General features: G+C 39.0%; 2 protein-coding genes across 10 annotated transcripts in view; both read right to left on the bottom strand.

The window, feature by feature from the left end:
* Nucleotides 1-20,702, bottom strand: part of TTN (titin) — a 299,036-nt gene that overhangs the window by 114,232 nt on the left and 164,102 nt on the right. For all 9 annotated transcript variants that reach the window (XM_088135751.1, XM_088135752.1, XM_088135753.1 and 6 more), the window contains 16 exons: nucleotides 19,600-19,674; nucleotides 19,264-19,338; nucleotides 18,957-19,040; nucleotides 18,323-18,469; nucleotides 15,979-16,053; nucleotides 15,643-15,711; nucleotides 15,325-15,408; nucleotides 14,683-14,838; nucleotides 13,967-14,041; nucleotides 13,631-13,699; nucleotides 13,313-13,396; nucleotides 12,775-12,912; nucleotides 12,167-12,241; nucleotides 11,988-12,056; nucleotides 3,946-4,041; nucleotides 368-445 (listed from right to left, as the gene is read on the bottom strand). In XM_088135751.1, coding sequence (XP_087991877.1) covers nucleotides 368-445; nucleotides 3,946-4,041; nucleotides 11,988-12,056; nucleotides 12,167-12,241; nucleotides 12,775-12,912; nucleotides 13,313-13,396; nucleotides 13,631-13,699; nucleotides 13,967-14,041; nucleotides 14,683-14,838; nucleotides 15,325-15,408; nucleotides 15,643-15,711; nucleotides 15,979-16,053; nucleotides 18,323-18,469; nucleotides 18,957-19,040; nucleotides 19,264-19,338; nucleotides 19,600-19,674 — 1,449 coding nt within the window. The remainder of the gene's footprint in view (nucleotides 1-367; nucleotides 446-3,945; nucleotides 4,042-11,987; nucleotides 12,057-12,166; nucleotides 12,242-12,774; nucleotides 12,913-13,312; nucleotides 13,397-13,630; nucleotides 13,700-13,966; nucleotides 14,042-14,682; nucleotides 14,839-15,324; nucleotides 15,409-15,642; nucleotides 15,712-15,978; nucleotides 16,054-18,322; nucleotides 18,470-18,956; nucleotides 19,041-19,263; nucleotides 19,339-19,599; nucleotides 19,675-20,702) is intronic.
* On the bottom strand, nucleotides 4,099-11,978 carry LOC148216549 (uncharacterized). The gene is made up of 2 exons (XM_088135761.1): nucleotides 11,425-11,978; nucleotides 4,099-10,146 (listed from the first exon to the last, which is right to left on the bottom strand). The coding sequence occupies exon 2, from the start codon at nucleotides 9,679-9,681 to the stop codon at nucleotides 8,152-8,154; it is 1,530 nt and encodes a 509-aa protein (XP_087991887.1). The 5' UTR covers nucleotides 9,682-10,146; nucleotides 11,425-11,978; the 3' UTR covers nucleotides 4,099-8,151.

Raw genomic sequence — 20,702 nt, 5'->3', positions numbered from 1 at the left:
TTTTAATTAAAAAAACTTAAAAATGCATCTAGGAGCAAGAATTATACCAGATCATTTTATGTTGCAAATATTATGGTGATCAAAACTTCTGAAAATCTGGATTTTCTAGCAGATGTTTAGCAGATCTAGACAGTAAGAAACATGGGAACAAGGTTTCTTTGAACCAGCAAATGACCTATCTGCTTAACACAATTCTGTAAGAGCTCCTCAAAAAACATGTGTGTGGTGGGAGGAGTTGCAGAAGGGAAGGTGATGTCTGGTTATACTTTCATTTCATCATATATTGTTAGGTAGCAACTATTTTGGAGTATGATGGTCCGTGATGCCTATTAATTTTTTTTTTAATAATAAAGACCAATGACTATACCTCTTTTCAGAATAACTTCTTCCTTAGGTGGAGGAGCAGCACGCTCAGGAAGTTGTTTCCGTGGTTTCAGTCCAGGTGCTTGAAATGATATCAAATTCAGAATAAGCCCACCTTCAGTAATAACTATCAATACCTTATACTAGTATTTGATGTATTATAAGAAAGAAATACTAAAGTTTAGGAGATAATGTCTATGTTGCTTTTGAAAAATCTCTTAAAAGAAAGGTGACTTTCAGTTTCATTTGAATCAACACCGAATACAGAAAAACCACTAAATTTCTAATTCTGTAAATCTTCTGATTCTAAGTACTTTTCTCAGAGATTTCTTTTTATTATTAAAACATTAGCAACAATATTTATAACAAAAATACAATTTCTGCATTCTTTTTTATGACATTTTCTTCATGATAGCTTTACTGTCGTAACCAACAACTTACAGAAGATTCAATCAGAAATGAAAGCATGCTTAAATGAAATCTAAGTGAAATGAAGAGACCACATAAAGACACACATAGAAAGAAAAACTTGACAGCAGAGTACAAGATAATAAGAGAAAAGGACAAAGCATGCATTATCTCAAAGCAGTTGCATGGGAAGAGGAAGAACCTTTCTGAGATGTGTATAGCCTGAAATGCTTAGATTGGTAGATCATGCAATTTATTATTTCCTTTGCATGTCTATCAGTGAAGACAACCGTTTCTGCTGAAATCTCAATAGTTTTCTACTCAGAGCATTCTCTTTATTTCCCAAGCTACAGTATACTTCTCCACTCTTATCGCGTCCACAGAATGCTGCCTGGTGGCCCTGTTCAGGATCACTTGGTAAGGGGGATGTGGGGGTTCATTTGCAGGGCCATGTGGAGGAATTTTCAGAGCATCTGCAGGACAAAGTCGCTCAGATTCGTTCCAAGTTAGACTCCAAGCGTGGGGCAGGGTCTGGGGAGATACCAGGGGACTGTTCTTACCCAGTTATCTGGGAACAGTTTGATCCTGCTGATCTTGAGGAAGTGGACAGGATCCTGGGGACTGTGAAGGCCACCACTTGCCATCTTGACCCATGCTTCTTCTGGCTGGTAAAAGCAGCTCGGGAGGTGACATGTGGTTGGATCCAGGCGATGGTTAATACATCCTTGCAGGAGGGACTGTTTCCGGCTGCCTTTAAGGAGGCGTTGGTGCATCCCCTCCTCAAGAAACCCTCCCTGGGTCCTACTGTACTAGACAATTTCCATCCAGTCTCCCACCTCTCCTTTTTGGGGAGGGTGGTTGAGAAAGTGGTGGCATCACAGCTCTAAAGGGTTCTGGAGGAAATGGATTATCTGGATCCCTTCCAATCAGGTTTCAGGCCTGGTTATGGAATGGAAACAGCATTGGTCACACTTATGGATGACCTCTGGCAGAAGCGGGATGGTGGAAGTGCGACCATCCTTGCTCTCTCAGTGGCTTTCGATACTGTCGACCATGGTATCCTGTTGGGATGGCTCAGGGAATTGGGGGTGGGCGGCACGGTTCTGTGCTGGTTTACCTCCTTTCTCCAGGGCCAATCCCAATTGGTGGTGATAGGGAGCGAGAGGTCCCATCCTTGGCCCCTCCTTTGTGGGGTGCCGCAGGGTTCAGTTCTCTCTTCACTCCTTTTCAACATCTACATGAAACCGCTGGGTGAGATCATCCACCATCATGGGATGAGGTATCATTAGTATGCTGATGATACGTAATTATACATCTCCATCCCAGGTGAGGTAAGTGATACAGTGACCGCCCTTTCGCGGTGCCTGGAGGCTGTAAGGGTCTGGATGGGGAACACCAGGCTTCAGCTGAACCCTGGTAAGACAGAGTGGCCATGGGTTAATGGCTCCTCAGTATCTGGGACTTTGTCATCTTTGGTGCTGGATGGGGTGGCACTGCCCCAGGCAGACCCAGTGCATAATCTGGAGGTCCTCCTAGACTCACAGCTCCTGCTTGAAGAGCAGATGGCAGCCATGGCAAGGAGAGCCTTTGCACAACTTCGGTTTGTGCATCAGTTATGCCCTTTCCTGGATCAGGATGCCCTTTGAACAGTCACTCATGCCCTTGTTATCTCCCAGATAGACTACTGCAGTGCACTCTACATGGGGCTATCCGGAAACTACAGCTGGCCCAGAATGCAACTGTGCGGGCAACTTTTGGAGCCCCAAGAAGGGCCCACGTAACACCGTTGCTCCACAAGCTGCATTGGGTACCAGTCTGCTTCTGGGTCCAATTCAAGGTGTTGGTTATCACCTTTAAAGCCCTACATGGCATGGGACCAGGTTACCTAAGGGACTGCCTCTTCCCCATGACTTCAACCCATCCCACTTGATCACACAGAGAGGGCATGCTTCGGACCCCCGCAGTAAAAGAACTTTGATTAGCAGGGTCCAGAAGGCGGGCCTTCTCTGCGGTAGCCCCTGGTCTCTGGAATATTCTGCCCCTGGAGGTGAGATTGGCCCCCTCACTCCTGGCCTTCTGTAGGGCTTTGAAGACCTGGTTCTGCCACTTGGCCTGGGGTGGGAAGGGAATACTTCAAGCATGGGGATGGCTAGCCCCGTAGAGGCCTGCTGTCTTCAGCCCCAGATCCTTCATCTTCTTGGACTCTCTTCCTCTTTTTTAGTAATGTTTAAATTTTTATGTTTTATGTATTTATATGTATTTATGGTTTTAATGTTTTGTGTGAACTGCCCAGAGTCCCACATTGGGGGGAGATGGGCGGGGGAGAAATTTAATAAATAAATAAATAAATAAATAAATAAATAAATAAATAAATAAAATTTAGTTTCCCATAAGAATCTCCATAGTGAAAATATAAGTAAAGCAAGAAAAATTCTTGAGAAAGAAAACTCAGACTCTTGTTTTCAGTCAGAATATTAAATAAAATGGAAAATAATGTTAAATATATTTGTTTCTTTTGTTAATTTGTTTCTTTTCATGTACCAGAAATAAAAATCATATTTGCTTTCTTTTATCATTGCTTCAGCTTTGGCTTCTATACATATATACTTCTAAATAAATATTATCCCTATCATGTATTTCCAAAGCTATAAAAATTCTTAGATCTATTCAGCTCACTTTGGACTTTAAAATGCTACCAAATTTTAGAACTTTGTGGTATGTAGTTTCTAACTTGCTATACTACTAAAAAGTCCTACAAGTGGGCAGGTGTAACTCTTGGAGCACACATAAAGTAAAATTTAAACATTTAGAAATAGTGGGAATATTTAAATGGTTAATCCTTTAATGGACCTTAACGCATGAACTCAGAGAATAAGACAATATTGGGTAATCTTAGTAAATCAGTCATTAGCAAATAGCAATGTTAGAATAAAAACTATTCAGAAAACATCCAGTTAATAATTCATTAATGTATTAATGGCGCAATCCTATACTTGTTTACTGAGAGATAAGTCCTAGTGAGTGCAATGGGGCTTATTCCCAAGTAAATTAGATATAGGATGGCAGCCCAAAGATGCCATACTTTCAGAAAAGGTTATTCTGCATCAGATATGCATTAGTTATAATAGCTGGGGCTTAATAAGATTGAAAACTGCTTGTGATTGCTTCTTATACCTTTCAGCTGAACCTTTGCCTCCTTAATGTCCTCTTTCGGTGGGATAGGAACACGGGGTTTGGGTTTGGGGATTATCTTCTTTTCTGGCTCTGGTTCTTTAAATGATACGGTGACAGATTTTAGGGCAAGCATAATTGTGCTATATACTTCAGGTGAAAACATCTAATGTATCAGAGAAAGTCCCTCTATGGATACCATTAGTAAAATTTCAATAAAGCAAGTGCATATAATACAATATAATATTATATATACGTATACATATATGTATATATAATATCTAAACTATAATATAAAATAATTCAGATTAAAATATCTGATACGATGAACACCAAAATATCAACTCCAAAATAGTAGTAACAAACCTTTAAGACTATTCCTCTAAATCCTATTAATAATTGTTTTCATAACCAAAAAACTAATGTGAATGTTCCACAGAAATTAAGACACCACAAATACAAATGACAGTATATAGACACAGAAATAAAAACAACATGTATATCACCAAATGAACATATATAATCCCTATAAGATGGAGATGAACATGCAAAAGAAAGAAGTATTACTCATCCTATGAGATATATACCTTCTACTGGAATTATCTCTTCTTTTTCTGGAATAGGAACAGGTTCTTCAACTTCAATTTCCTCAAAACCTTCTGGCTCTTTAAAGAATATTGATAACTAGCATAAGATCTTCATTTCAAAGGCTGAATGGCAAAGAGAACTAAAACACCACACTGCTTGGACTTCAACATATTCATTCATGGACACACACCACAGCCATGATACAGTGTAGATTTCCATATATGTAAGCTGGTGGCAGTACCTAGGTGACCTTGGCTAATCTTGAAAAGCTAATCATGGTTAGACCTCCTTAGTACTTGGGTAACAGGCTACCAGGAAATCCCAGGGTGATAGGCTAGATTGGAAAGTCAACAGAACATCCTGGAAGAAGACAGTGGTAAACCAGGCCCTGTTGTTTAAAAAACTTCATGGATATATGAAATCACCAGGCAGGGGCTGAGCTCAGCTTGAAGGAAGCTTTACCTAAGCTAGTGTGTTGGCAGGCAATCCATTTGGACTCCAGACCTATATAACTTGCCTCTGCATATGCAAATAGTTGGTTAAGGAGTGTATATCACTTAATGGGACTTAAAATGCTTAGCTTTTTCTGCCTTATAAAATAAGTATTGAAATATGGCCTTTTCATGGTTGCAAACAATGAAAATTTACCATACAACTGCAGGACAGGGTTTTGGATTTGTAGGCAAAAAAGGTGCTTTGGAGCATGCATATTGCATCTATCTGCAACTCTTTAAACCAACATGGCTTTTCCTGAGATCACCACACCATCCTGGAGAAAGAGGCAGCTGTTTTAAGGAATGGCAGACAGGTTTCCATGAGTGGCCCTGAGTGCTCTAAAGCACCTTTTTGGCCTTGAATCAGAAGTGCTGGGCAGCCACTCTCTTCCTCTCTTTGGCTAGGAGTATTTTATAAAGAAAGCATGAGTACACTACCTGCACCCCACACACAAACACACACACGATACTATACACATCTATACACGACAGCATAAAACATCAGGACAAACCAAGCAGAAGCAAAAGTGTGGAAAAAATGGTGGCAGTGAAGACATCTACCTTCCACTGGTGGGAGTTCTGGCTCTTCAGGCACAGCGACGGGCACTTTTTCTTCTGGCACTGCCTTCTTAGGCACTTCGGGCACTTCAAAAGATTTTAGTACGTTTTACTTTGGTGAATGTTATACGGGGTACTTGAAACATCAGGACTAGAAGTTAAGACTAAGACGCACGTGCAAGTGCTTTTGATCTGGAGCACACAGGAGCCTGCTTGGAGCAGCTGCCCGCAAGTCTGAAGCCAAATGGGGATCAACTGCAGCCTCATCAGCCCAGGGAAAGATGTGGTTGCTTTAAGGAGTTCTAGAGAGGGTCTCCATGTGTCTCCCCCATGCTTTAAAGCACCCTTTTGCTTTTGAATCTGAAGCAGTGCAAAATCTATGACTCCGACTAACCAAATATTTTATAAAGAACAACACAAATACACAGTCTACCTACACACGCAATGTACATATATACATAGGCACATGGCATCGATGAGGACGTATACCTTTGGCTGGTGGGAGTTCTGGCTCTTCAGGCACAGCGACAGGCACTTTTTCTTCTGGCACTGCCTTCTTAGGCACTTTGAGCACTTCAAAAGATTTTAGTATGTTTTACTTTGGTGAATGTTATACGGGGTACTTGAAACATCAGGACTCAAAATATAACAGTTAACACAATGTACAAGTTAAGACTAAGACACACGCGCAGGTGCTCTGGACCTTGGAGCACACAGGAGCCTGCTTGGAGCAGCTGCCCGCCACTCCGAAGACAAGTGGGGATCGGCTGCAGCCTCATCATCCCAGGAAAAGATGCGGTTGCTTTAAGGAGTTCTAGAGAGGGTCTCTATGAGCCCCCCCCCACCTATGCTTTGAAGCACCCTTTTGCCTTTGAATATGAATCAGTGCAAAACCTATGACTTTCTCTAACCAAATATTTTATAAAGAACAACACAAATACACAATCTATACACACAACGCACATATATATATAGGCACATGGCATCGATGAGGACGTATACCTTTGGCTGGTGGACGTTCTAGTTCTTTAGGCACAGCGACAGGCACTTTTTCTTCTGGCACTGCCTTCTTGGGCACTTCAAAAGATTTTAGTATGTTTTACTTTTGTGGATTATTATACTGGGGTATGTAAAACATCATGAATAGTTTAAATTATGACTACTTTTTAACATTTTTAACCACTGAGAGTCCTTAGGTAGATTACAGTGGGATATAAATGTAATATTTGTTTTGCCCTGAAAGGGCTTATTTTGCGGGCATGCAGAGGCTTTTGAATGGAGGACAGGAGCTGAAAGCTCTACTTCATGAGTAGAGACATCCGCTCACATGAAAATGGATTCCACCATAATCTCTCCCCCACTCTGACTTATGTCCATCATGCAAATAATGGACATGAATGCAATTTATAAATCCAACAACAGAACTAACACAAAGAAAATACAGTTATAACATAGTGAAGGTAACTTCTCAGGGGATGACAAAGAGATTCTGAGTTTTTAAAGTGAAAAACTGCAATTTCTTCTCTGTTCTTTTGGCGGACTCTTGAGGTACTTTCAAGATAATAGGTTTCTTTTTACTTTGAAAATATAAACATAAACAAGACCAAATATGAAGAACAGATAAAGACTTCTCAAAAACACGACTGATGATACAGACATATATGTAAACATTACACACATACACACATGCATAAGATGAATTCTAAGATTTCAGAAGAGATACTACAGAAGAGAAGTTTTTAAGAAATATTAAAATAGAAGAATTATCTTGTTTAGGTACATTTATCATTGACATGTACCTTTAGCTGGTGGTGGCTTGAGTTTTTTAGCTGGTACTTTCTTTTCTGGAACTTTTTTCGTGGGTAATTCGGGCACTTTAAAGATATTAGTCAATTTGTTAAGAAAAGAGAAGCATAAATCCACAGGCATAACAGACATTAAGGCTGTATTCCTAAACATGCCTTACCTGAGAGTGAGTTTGACTGAATTTACTTCTGAGTAGCTATATACTGTACAGGCTTATATACTAGCTCATCCAACTGCAAATGCATAATTTTACATGAATCTACTTCTATACATACAATCATTCTATACATATATTTTGAATTCAAAATAATCCATTTCAAACTCAAAACAAATGGGGGAAAAAAGTGCTTTCCATTCTAAATGGGTTGTTATTCCAAGCTCAAAATGGATCTGGTACAAGTTTAAAATGATCAAAGCAGCCTCTTAAAACACTGAACAACTATTTCACCTACACTATAGAGAGTTTCAAGTTCAAAAAGGTTCAAATTTGAAACCCTTTGCATTGTACTAATAACATACATAGATTTAATGTGTCTGATTTACTAATACTTTAACATACTTTCTATTTTTGCAAATATATGCAAATTCTTTTCCAGAATCAAAATAATACTTTTGCCTTATTGTTTGTTTGCTTTTTCCATTTATCCCCATTTTGGCAGACATGCAGAACAAATATTTGCATACAATCTACAGTAACTTGACCTAAAATTGTTTTTTGTTTTTCTGAACAGAATGCTTTCACAATAATTGTCAAAATTCTGATTTATAGAAGAGACATTCTCTTTTTGCTGTACAAAACATTACACTGTGTACCTTTAACTGGCAGGCGTTCAGGTTCTTCAGGAACTATAGTGATTTCAGGTTCTTCAGGGACAACAACAGGTTCAGGCTCCTCAACTTCCTCTGGTACTTCAAGGATATATAGTTCAGGTTCCGTTACTTCAAAAGCTGAAACACTTTCAGGTTCTTCAAATGCAGTGATGGCCTCTACGTCTTGGTGAACAGGCACATATTTCCGTTCTTTATATCCAATGAACGTTTGTACCTCTCGTTCTTCTTCATAATCCAAGGTTTCTGGTGGAAGTTCTGGTTTTTTAAATTCAGGTTCTGGTTTCTTAGATGGTTCTACTTTTTTAGGCACAGGAGTAAGCTTAGGCTTCTTGAACAATGCCACGGGTTCTGGTTTTTTGGGCACAGCTGGTTCTGGTTTTTTGGGCACAGCAACTGGCTTTGGCTTTTTCGGTATAATGGCTGGGGCAGGTTTTTCAGGAGGAGGAATGACTTTTTTAGGAACCTCAATGGGTTTTTTAGGTACTGCAGGAGGTTCTTCAGGAACAGGAGCAACTTCGAGTTCTTCAGGAACAGGAGCAACTTCGAGTTCTTCAGGAACAGGAGCAACTTCAAATTCTTCAGGAATGGCAGTGACTTCGGGTTCTTCAGGAACAAAAGCAGGTTCAGGTTCTTCAGGTGAAACAATGGCCTCTGGTTCTTCAAGAACATATTCTTCAGGCTCTGCTAATTCAAAAACTGAAGTCCGTTCAGGTTCTTCAAGTGCAGTAATAACCTTAACCTCATCTTTGTACACAGCCACATGTTTCTCTTCTCTGTGTGCAATGAATGTTTGTATTTCTTTTTCTTCTTTATGTTCCAAGATTTCTGGTGGATGCTCTGGACGTTCTGGTTTTTTAATCTTGAATACTGGTTTCTTAGGCAGTTCTACAGGTTCAGGTTTTTTAGGCACGGGAGTAACTTTGGGCTTTTTGGGCACTGCCACAACTGGCTTTTTAGGAACAGCTGGTTCTGGTTTCTTAGGTGCCGCAACTGGCACAACAGCTGGTTCTTCAGGTTCAGCAACAGGTTCAGGTTCTTCAGGCAAAATAATGACCTCTCGTTCTTCCAAAATGTATTCTTCAGGCTCTGTTACTTCAAACACAGCAGCTTGCTCAGGTTCTTCTAATGCAGCAATGGGTTCTAAATCTTGGTGAATAGCCACAAATTTCTCTTCTTTGTATCCAATAACTGTCTGGATTTCTCGTTCTTCTTCATAAGGCAAAGCCTCTTTAACTGGTGGAGGTTCAGGTTTCTTAAGCACAGCTGGTTTCTTAGGCACAGCTGGTTTCTTAGTCACAATAGCAGGTTTAGGTTCTTCAACCCTAACAGTGACTTTAGTTTCTTCCACCTGAATAATAGCTTCTGGTTCTTCAGTCACAGCCACTGGTTCTGGCTCTTCTATCACTGCAATATGCTCTGGTTCTTTAGATAAAACAAGAATTACTTTTTTATCGGCAAACATTTCTGACACATTTTGGAATGTTAAGAGATGTTAGCCTTCTTTAAGAATTGTTAAAGATATTTAGCTGATATGATGATGCAAAGTAAGAGTAAGAGTAAGAGTAAGAGTAAGTGTAAGAGGAGGCACAAAAACAATGAAACACAATAAAAAAGCATAACAAAATCAGCCATTGTGCATCCCGTGTTAAGGAATACAGAGAACACTTCTGATGAAGATGCACACAACTAAGCATTATAACTCATTGGACTATGCCAACGGCACTATTTACAAATGAATCTTCAGCCACAAGGCATCAACAGGACAAGAAGTAGTTAGCTGCCCAACTCATAAACAATTATTTATAGCTTCATTAATGGTGAGATGTACCTTTAACAGGTGGAGGTTCTGGTTTTTTAAGTACCGGCTTTTTAAGCACAGGAATTGGCTCTTCTTCTTCCACAATCACCTTTTTGGGCACTTCAGGCACTTGAAAGATATTAATTAATTAATTTTTACTACTCATTCAGAAAGACCAATGAAACATATCACAAATGAAAATGCCAAAACTTGAAGTAATGATATAAATAACTTCTACATGCTTCTACGCTCAAAGTGATCTATCAAAACAGCAATGATGATTTATCTGGATTCCCAGTTGAGGTATAAAGATCAAAATTACTATCTACGTATAAGAAGTCACACTGAGCACACAAAAGAAACATATTCTGAAAAGTATACCCAAAGATTAATCAACAGAGAAGATGAAAAATATTTTTTTTCTTAATTATTATAAGAAGATATTACAAGGCAAGATATTACTCTTTACAAACCAGCATCTTTGTTTTTGAGCATAGGAACGTTCTCTTTAGTTACTACTTACTTGAGTATCTCAGACACTCTAAGAATATTTGTTTGGATTTTTTAAAACTATTATTAATTCCAGTGCAGTATATGAAGCACCAGGCAACAATGAAACATATAACATGAAGATATAAAACATTATATATGTCATATTGTTCAAAGTATACATCAGCCTATTGTTTTGACTATGTATCCCAAATACCATAGTCTTTCTTTGCTTTTATATATTTATAATGCAGTTGCACTTCATATGTTTAGGCGGTCTTTACGTACATAGCTCTGAGCCACAATTTTAAACAAGTCACAATGTTTAAGATCACAGATAACTCCAAACTATATAGTCATTTGTGGGAATACATCATGATTTTGTACAACTTATGACTTGTGAAGTTTGGGTATGTTCCTTAGCAGGGCAAAAATACTGCCTAAGAGTTCTATTCAGGCCACAGGCCTCAAGCCAGAATTATTTACATGGCATTTTATTAAAGTAAACAAAAGGCCGCCAAACTTGTATTTAAATATTTAAAATATCCTTCCACACAACTGGAAACATTTTTCCAAAGATAAGCATTTTTTTTTTAAAAAGCCTATTCATTCGATGCCTAACTGTTCCATTTAAACCAGTGGGACATATGGAGCAACTTTATGCATATTTCTTGAAAAAGTGGACGTACTCTCAAGGAAATATGAATAAAATTGCAACCTTAACCGTGCTTACAGTAGTTGGGGCTGGATCATTCCATCTAAACATAACAGTGCCACAACTCAGTAAAACATAATAAATTAAATGCTATTTGTTATTTAAACATTGGAGTACAGAAATTCAAGTTTTTACACTGAGTTTTACAAGCAGAATCATATCCAAAGCTTTGACTCTGTATTTAATTCAGTCCTGACAGATACCTTTAGCAGAAGGTTCTGGTTTCTTAGGGACTTTTTCTTCTGGGAGAATTTTCTTGGGCATTTCAGGCACTTAAAAGATAAAGATTGGCTTTGAATTTGCAGTATCAAAGATATAAAAGATTTGGAACAATGAAACAATGGACACCAAAGACAAAAACAGTAACACTGTTGAAGACATACAAATATCAATTTCTCTTGTACTCTTCCGGCACAAGCAATACAAATCCTTCTATTTCTCTCTGTTCTTATATTTCGCCTTTCCCACTTGTATCCATCCTTTCATATTTTCTTTCCAGTATATACAGCTAGAGCCATGAAGTTTACCAGTGGGTTCAACCGACACCTCATTTCTTAGTCTTTCTGTTCTATGAAGGCCTGATGCTCACATGAAAAAAGAATGAAGATGTTCCCCTATTACATATTCATCTGAATTTTCATAAAGTCCATGTATTTTCTCTTTCTACAGATCTTAGCTACTACTGCCAGATTATACAACTGTTGCTCACATTCACTGGAAGAGGAAAGAATCAGTGCCAAGTGTTTAGAATAATGGTGGCAAGTACCTTTAGTAGGCGGAGCCTCTGGTTCAGCAGGTCTCTCTTCTGGAACAACTTCCTTGCGAACTTTTGGCACTTTAAAATATAGTAGTTAGTATTAATTTTTGAATGTTTTGTTCTGAATACAAACAAAATCACTAAATGCTCAAGTCGCTTTTTTTTTTGTCTAATATACTAACGTATACCTTTGGGGGGTGGAGGTTCTGGCTTTTTCACGGGAACTTTTTCTTCTGGGATGACTTTCTTGGGCACTTCTGGAACTTTAAAGATAGTATATTTTTTACAGTTGAGTCAATTACTTAAATCTGCAAAAAACTTACGGAAGCAAAATTAACAGGGAAAGCTGTAAAACAAAACATGAACCTCTAGCATCATTTTTATTTAGAGAAATTCTTCTGGACCCTACGGAGGTTGTCCATATATTTCTAGAAAACAAACATGCTGGAAGAGGAATGGCTTCGGCTCAGGGCTTTGTCTGAACAGCGTGCCCAGCTGTACAATTTTTTTTTCTTAAAGGAAGGTGTATATTGGGATTTGAAAAAACTTTTTGGGGGTGGGGGGAAGAGAATGAGGGAGAAAGAGGGGGCAACTTCTTCACTTTATCTTTTAGTAATGCATGCTTAGAACTCTCTTTGCCTTCTGATATCCAGAGTTTGCATCAGCCAGTCCTCTGGTCCATGGAAGCCATTCTAGGGGAGCACTCCAAATAGGATTTCAAATTTCTAAATATGCCCTTTGGTCAAAAATTCCTGGTCAGCCTTTCCTGTATGATAGTACAAGTCCCAATTTGTACCTTTGGCAGGAGGTGGCACGGGCTTTTTGACCTCAGGAACATAGACTTCCTCTTCGGGGACCACTTCCTCTTCAGAGACCACCTCCTCTTCGGGGACCACTTCCTCAGGAACCTCAGGAATCTCAGGAACCTCAGGAACTTTAAAGAGAAGAAGGCATTTAATACTTTGAATTTTAAAGGTCTGGAGGAGATGTTAATCATGTAAAAATTAAACAGAAACGTTTATGGACTCTCAGGAGAGAACCAGGATGAGAGTGACATAATTGACAAAAGTGCAGCTTTTCTTTTTTCTTTATAGATCAACAGTACAAAACACAAAGAAATACATATATCTGCTGGATCAATCAAGAAAGGACATGGTGACATCATTACATAATTTCTGTCATTTGCATCATGATGCTATGACAAAGATGATGCCATCATGGCTTGTAATGGACTCCTATAAACACACACACAGTGACACCCAAGCCTGCCCATTCTCCCTCAAGAAAATAGCATCAAACATTAATTATTACTAACAGTTATTAACAAGTCGTACCTTTGGTGGGTGGAGCCTCTGTTTTCTTAGGCACCTTAGCTGGTACTTTCTTTTCAGGGACAACTTTCTTTGGCACTTCAGGCACTTCAAAATATGAATATACTTTTAGTACAAGTACTTTGGAAATGACTAGAAGAATGCAGGTGCCAAAAAGTAACTGAAATCAAGCCACCTGCCCATTACTCATGTTCCTGGTTTTTTAGACAAACCTGTTTCCATATAATCTACATACAATATAATAACCTGAATGATTTTGCTTTAAAATATATAATACCAATTACCAATAATTGGTAATTATTTCTTTAAAATAACTCATACCTTTAGCGGGGGGAGCTTCTGGTTCAACTGGTTTCTTTTCTGGCACAACTTTCTTGGGAACCTCTGGCACTTTGAAGCGCAATGGACAGAATTAATTAATGTAGAAGAGAGAAACACAACCTCAAGAAAAACGTGTTGTAAAACAAAAACATGTCTTAGACAAAAGGATGAAATGATGCGGAATTCCTGATAACTCATCCTCAGAACAAGAACTGAAGTGCCCCTGAACATTCTGATTGTGGCGGGGAAAAAATAACAGGAAATCTCGGGAAGTGATGACATTCAATTAGTAATATAATCCCTGAATGAGCAAGGCGTATATTTGCTAACATGTACCTTTGGGGGTGGGGGGTTTCGGCTTCTTCACGGGAACTTTTTCTTCTGGGATGATTTTCTTTGGCACCTCTGGAACTTCAAAGATATTACATAGGTTTTATTCTCAGCTTTGAAAAGAAGTATCTCTCTTATTTAAATGTGCAAGGACATTAGAAAAGGGAAAATATATGTGTAAATACAATAAGTCAATTATACACAATGTAATTTCCAGTACTGTATGTGTAGTCATCTTATACTAGTATTTGCAGTAAGGCAGAAGAGGCTATTTTATTCACGCATACGAAGTCATGTAGAAAGAAATGTCATGAATGTTACATTTGTTTTTTAAAGGAACACAGAATTTACTATTTATTCAGTCAATTTCTAAGGCTGTCTATACATCAAACACTCTGGGCCGCTTACAAAGGGTGGAAAACAGTAAAAAAACCAAACTTTAAAAGGGGACCGCACTGCAGACGGAACCAAATCCCACCAGAACAAAACACCATGCCAGCTGAGTGGCATGACTTCACAAATCCTAGCTCAAGTGGGGCCCACAAACCGCATTTTATTGTACTCGCCAGGCTCCATGCCATCTCTGACTTCATTTTTCTTAAAGAGTCTTTTAATGTAATTTAGTTCATGCAGCAAAATACTGCACGGACCTTTGGTATCACTTTTATTTAGAATAATACTTCTGGGCCCCAAGAAAATAAAAAAGATGGGAAGATCTGTACCTTTGGCAGGAGGTGGCATGGGCTTTTTGACCTCAGGAACATAGACTTCCTCTTCGGGGACTACTTCCTCTTCAGGGACCACTTCCTCTTCGGAGACCACCTCCTCTTCGGGGACCACTTCCTCAGGAACCTCAGGAATCTCAGGAACCTCAGGAACTTTAAATAGAAGAAGGCATTTAATACTTTGAATTTTAAAGATCTGGAGGAGATGTTAATCATACAGGAATTAAATAGAAACTTTCACAGATAGGGAGGGTTCATAGATAAGGAGGGTTCATAGATAGGGTTCTCTTGGGAGAGAACCAGGATGAGAGTGATGTAATTCACAGAAGTGAAGCTTTTTTTTTTCCTTTACAGACCGGTGGTACAAAATAGAATTTGGGTGTCTACTGAATAGGGCAAGGGAAGACATGGGACATTGTGCAAACGACCTGAGTGACAGACTCTATATATCGTGTCATGATAAAGCAAATTGCATAATTTCCGTCATTTGCACCATGATGCTATGACAAAGATGATGCCGTCATGGCTTGTAATGGACTCCTATAAACACACACACAGTGACACCCAAGCCTGCCCATTCTCCCTCAAGAAAATAGCATCAAACATTAATTATTACTAACAGTTATTAACAAGTCGTACCTTTGGTGGGTGGAGCCTCTGGTTTCTTAGGCAACTTAGCTGGTACTTTCTTTTCAGGGACAACTTTCTTTGGCACTTCAGGCACTTCAAAATATGAATATACTTTTAGTACAAGTACTTTGGAAATGACTAGAAGAATGCAGGTGCCAAAAAGTAACTGAAATCAAGCCACCTGCCCATTACTCATGTTCCTGGTTTTTTAGACAAACCTGTTTCCATATAATCTACATACAATATAATAACCTGAATGATTTTGCTTTAAAATATATAATACCAATTACCAATAATTGGTAATTATTTCTTTAAAATAACTCATACCTTTAGTGGGGGGAGCTTCTGGTTCAACTGGTTTCTTTTCTGGCACAACTTTCTTGGGAACCTCTGGCACTTTGAAATGCAATGGACAGAATTAATTAATGTAGAAGAGAGAAACACAACCTCAAGAAAAACATGTTGTAAAACAAAAACATGTCTTAGACAAAAGGATGAAATGATGCGGAATTCCTGATAACTCATCCTCAGAACAAGAACTGAAGTGCCCCTGAACATTCTGATTGTGGCGGGGAAAAAATAACAGGAAATCTCGGGAAGTGATGACATTCAATTAGTAATGTAATCCCTGAATGAGCAAGGTGTATATTTGCTAACATGTACCTTTGGGGGTGGGGGGTTTCGGCTTCTTCACAGGAACTTTTTCTTCTGGGATGATTTTCTTTGGCACCTCTGGAACTTCAAAGATATTACATAGGTTTTATTCTCAGCTTTGAAAAGAAGTATCTCCATTATTTAAATGTGGAAGGACATTAGAAAAGGGAAAACTAATACAGTGCATTCTGAAAGTATTCAGATCCCCTTCATTTTTTTCAATTTTTTTATGTTGCAGCCTGACACTACAATCGTTCAAATTCATTTTTTTCTCATTAATCTACACTCAGTACCCCATAATGACAAAGTGAAAACAGAATTTTAGAAATGTCTGTAAATTTATTAAAAAGAAAAAACTGAAATATCACATGTACTTAAGTATTCAGACCCTTTACTCAATACTTTGTTGAAGCACCTTTGGCAGCAATTACAGCCTTGAGTCTTTTTCGGAATGACACAAGCTTTGCGCCCCTGGATTGGGGGATTTTCTGCCATTCTTCTTTGCAAATCCTCTCAAGCTCAATCAGGTCGGATGGGGACCGTCGGTGGACAGCCATTTTCAGGTCTCTCTAGAGGTGTTCAGTAGGGTTTAAGTCAGGGCTCTGGCTGGGCCAGTCTAGGACATTCATAGAGTTGTCCCCAAGCCATTCCTGTGTTGTCTTGGCTGTGTGCTCACGATCTTTGTCATGTTGGAAGGTGAACCTTCGGCCAGTCTGAGGTCCTGAGTGCTGTGGAACAGGTTTTCATTGAGGATATCTCTATATTTTGCTCCATTCAGCTTTCCCTCAACCCTGACCAGTCTCCCAGTCCCTGCTGCTGAAAAACACTCCCACAGCATGATGCTGCCACAACCATGCTTCACTGTTGGGATGGTATTGGGCAGGTGATGGGCGGTGCCTGGTTTCCTCCAGACATCATGTTTAGAATTGAGGCCAAACAGTTCAATCTTGGTTTCATCAGACCAGAGAATCTTGTTCCTCACAGTCTGAGAGTCTTTCAGGTGCTTTTTTGCAAACTCCAAGCAGGGTTTCATGCATTTTGCACTGAGGAGGGGCTTCCATCTAGCCACTCTGCCATTATGCCCAGATGGTAGAGGGCTGCAGTGATGGTTGTCCTTCTGGAACTTTGTCCCATCTCCACACAGGATCTCTGGAGCTCAGTCAGAGTGACCATCGGGTTCTTGGCCACCTCTCTTACTGAGACTCTTCTCCCCCAATTGCTCAGTTTGGCCGGGTGACCAGCTCTTGGAAGAGTCCTGGTTGTGCCAAACTTCTTCCATCTGAGAATTTTGGAGGCCACTGTGCTCTTGGGAACCTTCAGTGCAGCAGAAATTTGTTTGTGGCTTTCCCCAGATCTGTGCCTTGCAATAATCCTGTCTCTGAGCTCTGCAAGCAGTTCCTTTGACCTCATGGCTTTTGCTCTGGTACAGTATGCATTGTCAGCTGTGAGGCCTTCTATAGACAGGTGTGTGGCTTTCCAAATCATGTCCAATCAATTTAATTTACCACAGGTGGACTCCAATCAAAGAAACAGCTCAGCAACTATCAAGAGAAATGGGAGGCACCTGAGCTAAATTTCAAGTATTGTTGCAAAGGGTCTGAATACTTATGCCAACATGATATTTCAGTTTTTCCTTTTTCATACATTTGCAACGTTTCTAAAATTGTTTTCACTTTGTCATTATGGGGTACTGAGTATAGATTAATGAGGAAAAAAAATGAATTTGAACGATTGTAGTATCAGGCTGCAACATAACAAAATTGAAAAAAGTGAAGGGGGTCTGAATACTTTCCAAATGCACTGTATATGTAAATACAATAAGTCAATTATACACAATGTAATTTCCAGTACTGTATGTGTAGTCATCTTATACTAGTATTTGCAGTAAGGCAGAAGAGGCTATTTTATTCACGCATACGAAGTCATGTAGAAAGAAATGTCATGAATGTTACATTTGTTTTTTAAAGGAACACAGAATTTACTATTTATTCAATCAATTTCTAAGGCTGTCTATACATCAAACACTCTGGGCCGCTTACAAAGGGTGGAAAACAGTAAAAAAACCAAACTTTAAAAGGGGACCGCACTGCAGACGGAACCAAATCCCACCAGAACAAAACACCATGCCAGCTGAGTGGCATGACTTCACAAATCCTAACTCAAGTGGGGCCCACAAACCGCATTTTATTGTACTCGCCAGGCTCCATGCCATCTCTGACTTCATTTTTCTTAAAGAGTCTTTTAATGTAATTTAATTCATGCAGCAAAATACTGCACGGACCTTTGGTATCACTTTTATTTAGAATAATACTTCTGGGCCCCAAGAAAATAAAAAAGATGGGAAGATCTGTACCTTTGGCAGGAGGTGGCACGGGCTTTTTGACCTCAGGAACATAGACTTCCTCTTCGGGGACTACTTCCTCTTCAGGGACCACTTCCTCTTCGGAGACCACCTCCTCTTCGGGGACCACTTCCTCAGGAATCTCAGGAACCTCAGGAACTTTAAATAGAAGAAGGCATTTAATACTTTGAATTTTAAAGATCTGGAGGAGATGTTAATCATACAGGAATTAAATAGAAACTTTCACAGATAGGGAGGGTTCATAGATAAGGAGGGTTCATAGATAGGGTTCTCTTGGGAGAGAACCAGGATGAGAGTGATGTAATTCACAGAAGTGAAGCTTTTTTTTTTTCCTTTACAGACCGGTGGTACAAAATAGAATTTGGGTGTCTACTGAATAGGGCAAGGGAAGACATGGGACATTGTGCAAACGACCTGAGTGACAGACTCTATATATCGTGTCATGATAAAGCAAATTGCATAATTTCCGTCATTTGCACCATGATGCTATGACAAAGATGATGCCATCATGGCTTGTAATGGACTCCTATAAACACACACACAGTGACACCCAAGCCTGCCCATTCTCCCTCAAGAAAATAGCATCAAACATTAATTATTACTAACAGTTATTAACAAGTCGTACCTTTGGTGGGTGGAGCCTCTGGTTTCTTAGGCACCTTAGCTGGTACTTTCTTTTCAGGGACAACTTTCTTTGGCACTTCAGGCACTTCAAAATATGAATATACTTTTAGTACAAGTACTTTGGAAATGACTAGAAGAATGCAGGTGCCAAAAAGTAACTGAAATCAAGCCACCTGCCCATTACTCATGTTCCTGGTTTTTTAGACAAACCTGTTTCCATATAATCTACATACAATATAATAACCTAAATGATTTTGCTTTAAAATGTGTAGTATTACTTGTTATCTTTTCTTAATAATTACACATACCTTCAGGAGGTGGAGCTTCTGGCTCAGCAACCGGAACCTTTTCTTTTGGAACAGGTTTCTTTAGTACCTTGGGAACTTGAAAATATTAGCTGAAGTCAATATTATGCATCCCAAACATTTAAAAAGCTATCATATACTAAACCCTGTCACTAAAAATGATCAGTAGTGCACAATCCATCATCAGTCATGCCTAGTTTTAATAAAATGTAGTTACAACACACAAGGTACATATAGCATGATTAACAGATACAACAGAAATTAAGGGGAAATAGTAAAGTGCACAGTAATGGGAGATCCATAGTAAGTGTGTTTGCTGGGTTTACAAACTGTATGTACCTTTAGCAGGTGGGGCCTCTGGTTTTTTAGGCACAAGTTTTTCTTCTGGAATGGGTTTCTTGGGTACTTCAGGCACTATTAAAGGAAAGGCATGGGTTGTTATTACTCTTTGAAGCATAAATTGTGGTATACACACAGGGCTAGAGCTAACGGTATGCTTTCACTAACAGAAGCAGTTTCCACTGACAGAATGGGAAGGAGGTGATTCCCACTCCACTCCATAGCCTCCCAGAAGGTTTCCAAAGCTCACAGAGTAAATCTTGATAGTTTGTGGGAGCTGCAGAGCAGGAGAAAGCCCCCACACATGGGATTTGCAAAGAATGTTTTAGAAATGAAAGTGAAAGGATAATATACAATATAATCAAATGATGATTTCAGTACTAAACATACATATTATGAAGTCACTCCACCATGGCATTGCCATGATTAAGGCTTCAGCCTTTGCTCACTTAGTTTAAGCTCTCATTGAACACAGGAGGATGCAGGTCTAATAAAATAAGCATAGGCACTGTATGACGTGTTATCTAACATATACTTTAAACACTTCTTCCTATTTGTTCATAGGGGGAGAGAGCTATCTCAACTGTGATGCATCACTTTATTTATTTATTTATAATATGGAACCTCAGTCTCAACAAGAATCTCAACAAGGAATCTTAAAATACAATCAATCAGATTCTCCCTAGGGTGAATCAACTGAGGCTGAACGTCATCTTATTCCATTGTCAGGCAGTGTAATAACATGACATTTCTCCAGCCTTTATATTATTATGCATACAATTATATAATGTAATCTTATAAATACCTATTCAAAAGTAAATCCCACTGACTTCAGTGGAGCTTCTTCCTCCTAGCTAAGTATCTACAGGATTGCAGCCTTAATTACGCTAGTCTCTTTTCCTGTGAGCAACATTCACTCATACATAAGCTTAATTTATTTATTGTGCACATCCTTAGAAAAAATTATGTTCAAGCAGTGCTATAAATCCTGAACAAGCAAACACTATTAGCTCAGATATCATTGGTTTCGAGAGACAGGTGAAGAGGAAGAACGTTGTTTTTATATGCCAATAATAGGGCACAGAAACAATCATTTATAAAAT

This window comes from Python bivittatus, unplaced genomic scaffold (assembly GCF_059951505.1).
Source record: "Python bivittatus isolate LINGU-HERP-01145 unplaced genomic scaffold, Pbiv_v1 ctg000200_np1212, whole genome shotgun sequence".
In the NCBI taxonomy this organism is placed as follows: domain Eukaryota; kingdom Metazoa; phylum Chordata; class Lepidosauria; order Squamata; family Pythonidae; genus Python; species Python bivittatus.
This window is presented reverse-complemented; position numbering and strand designations above follow the sequence as displayed.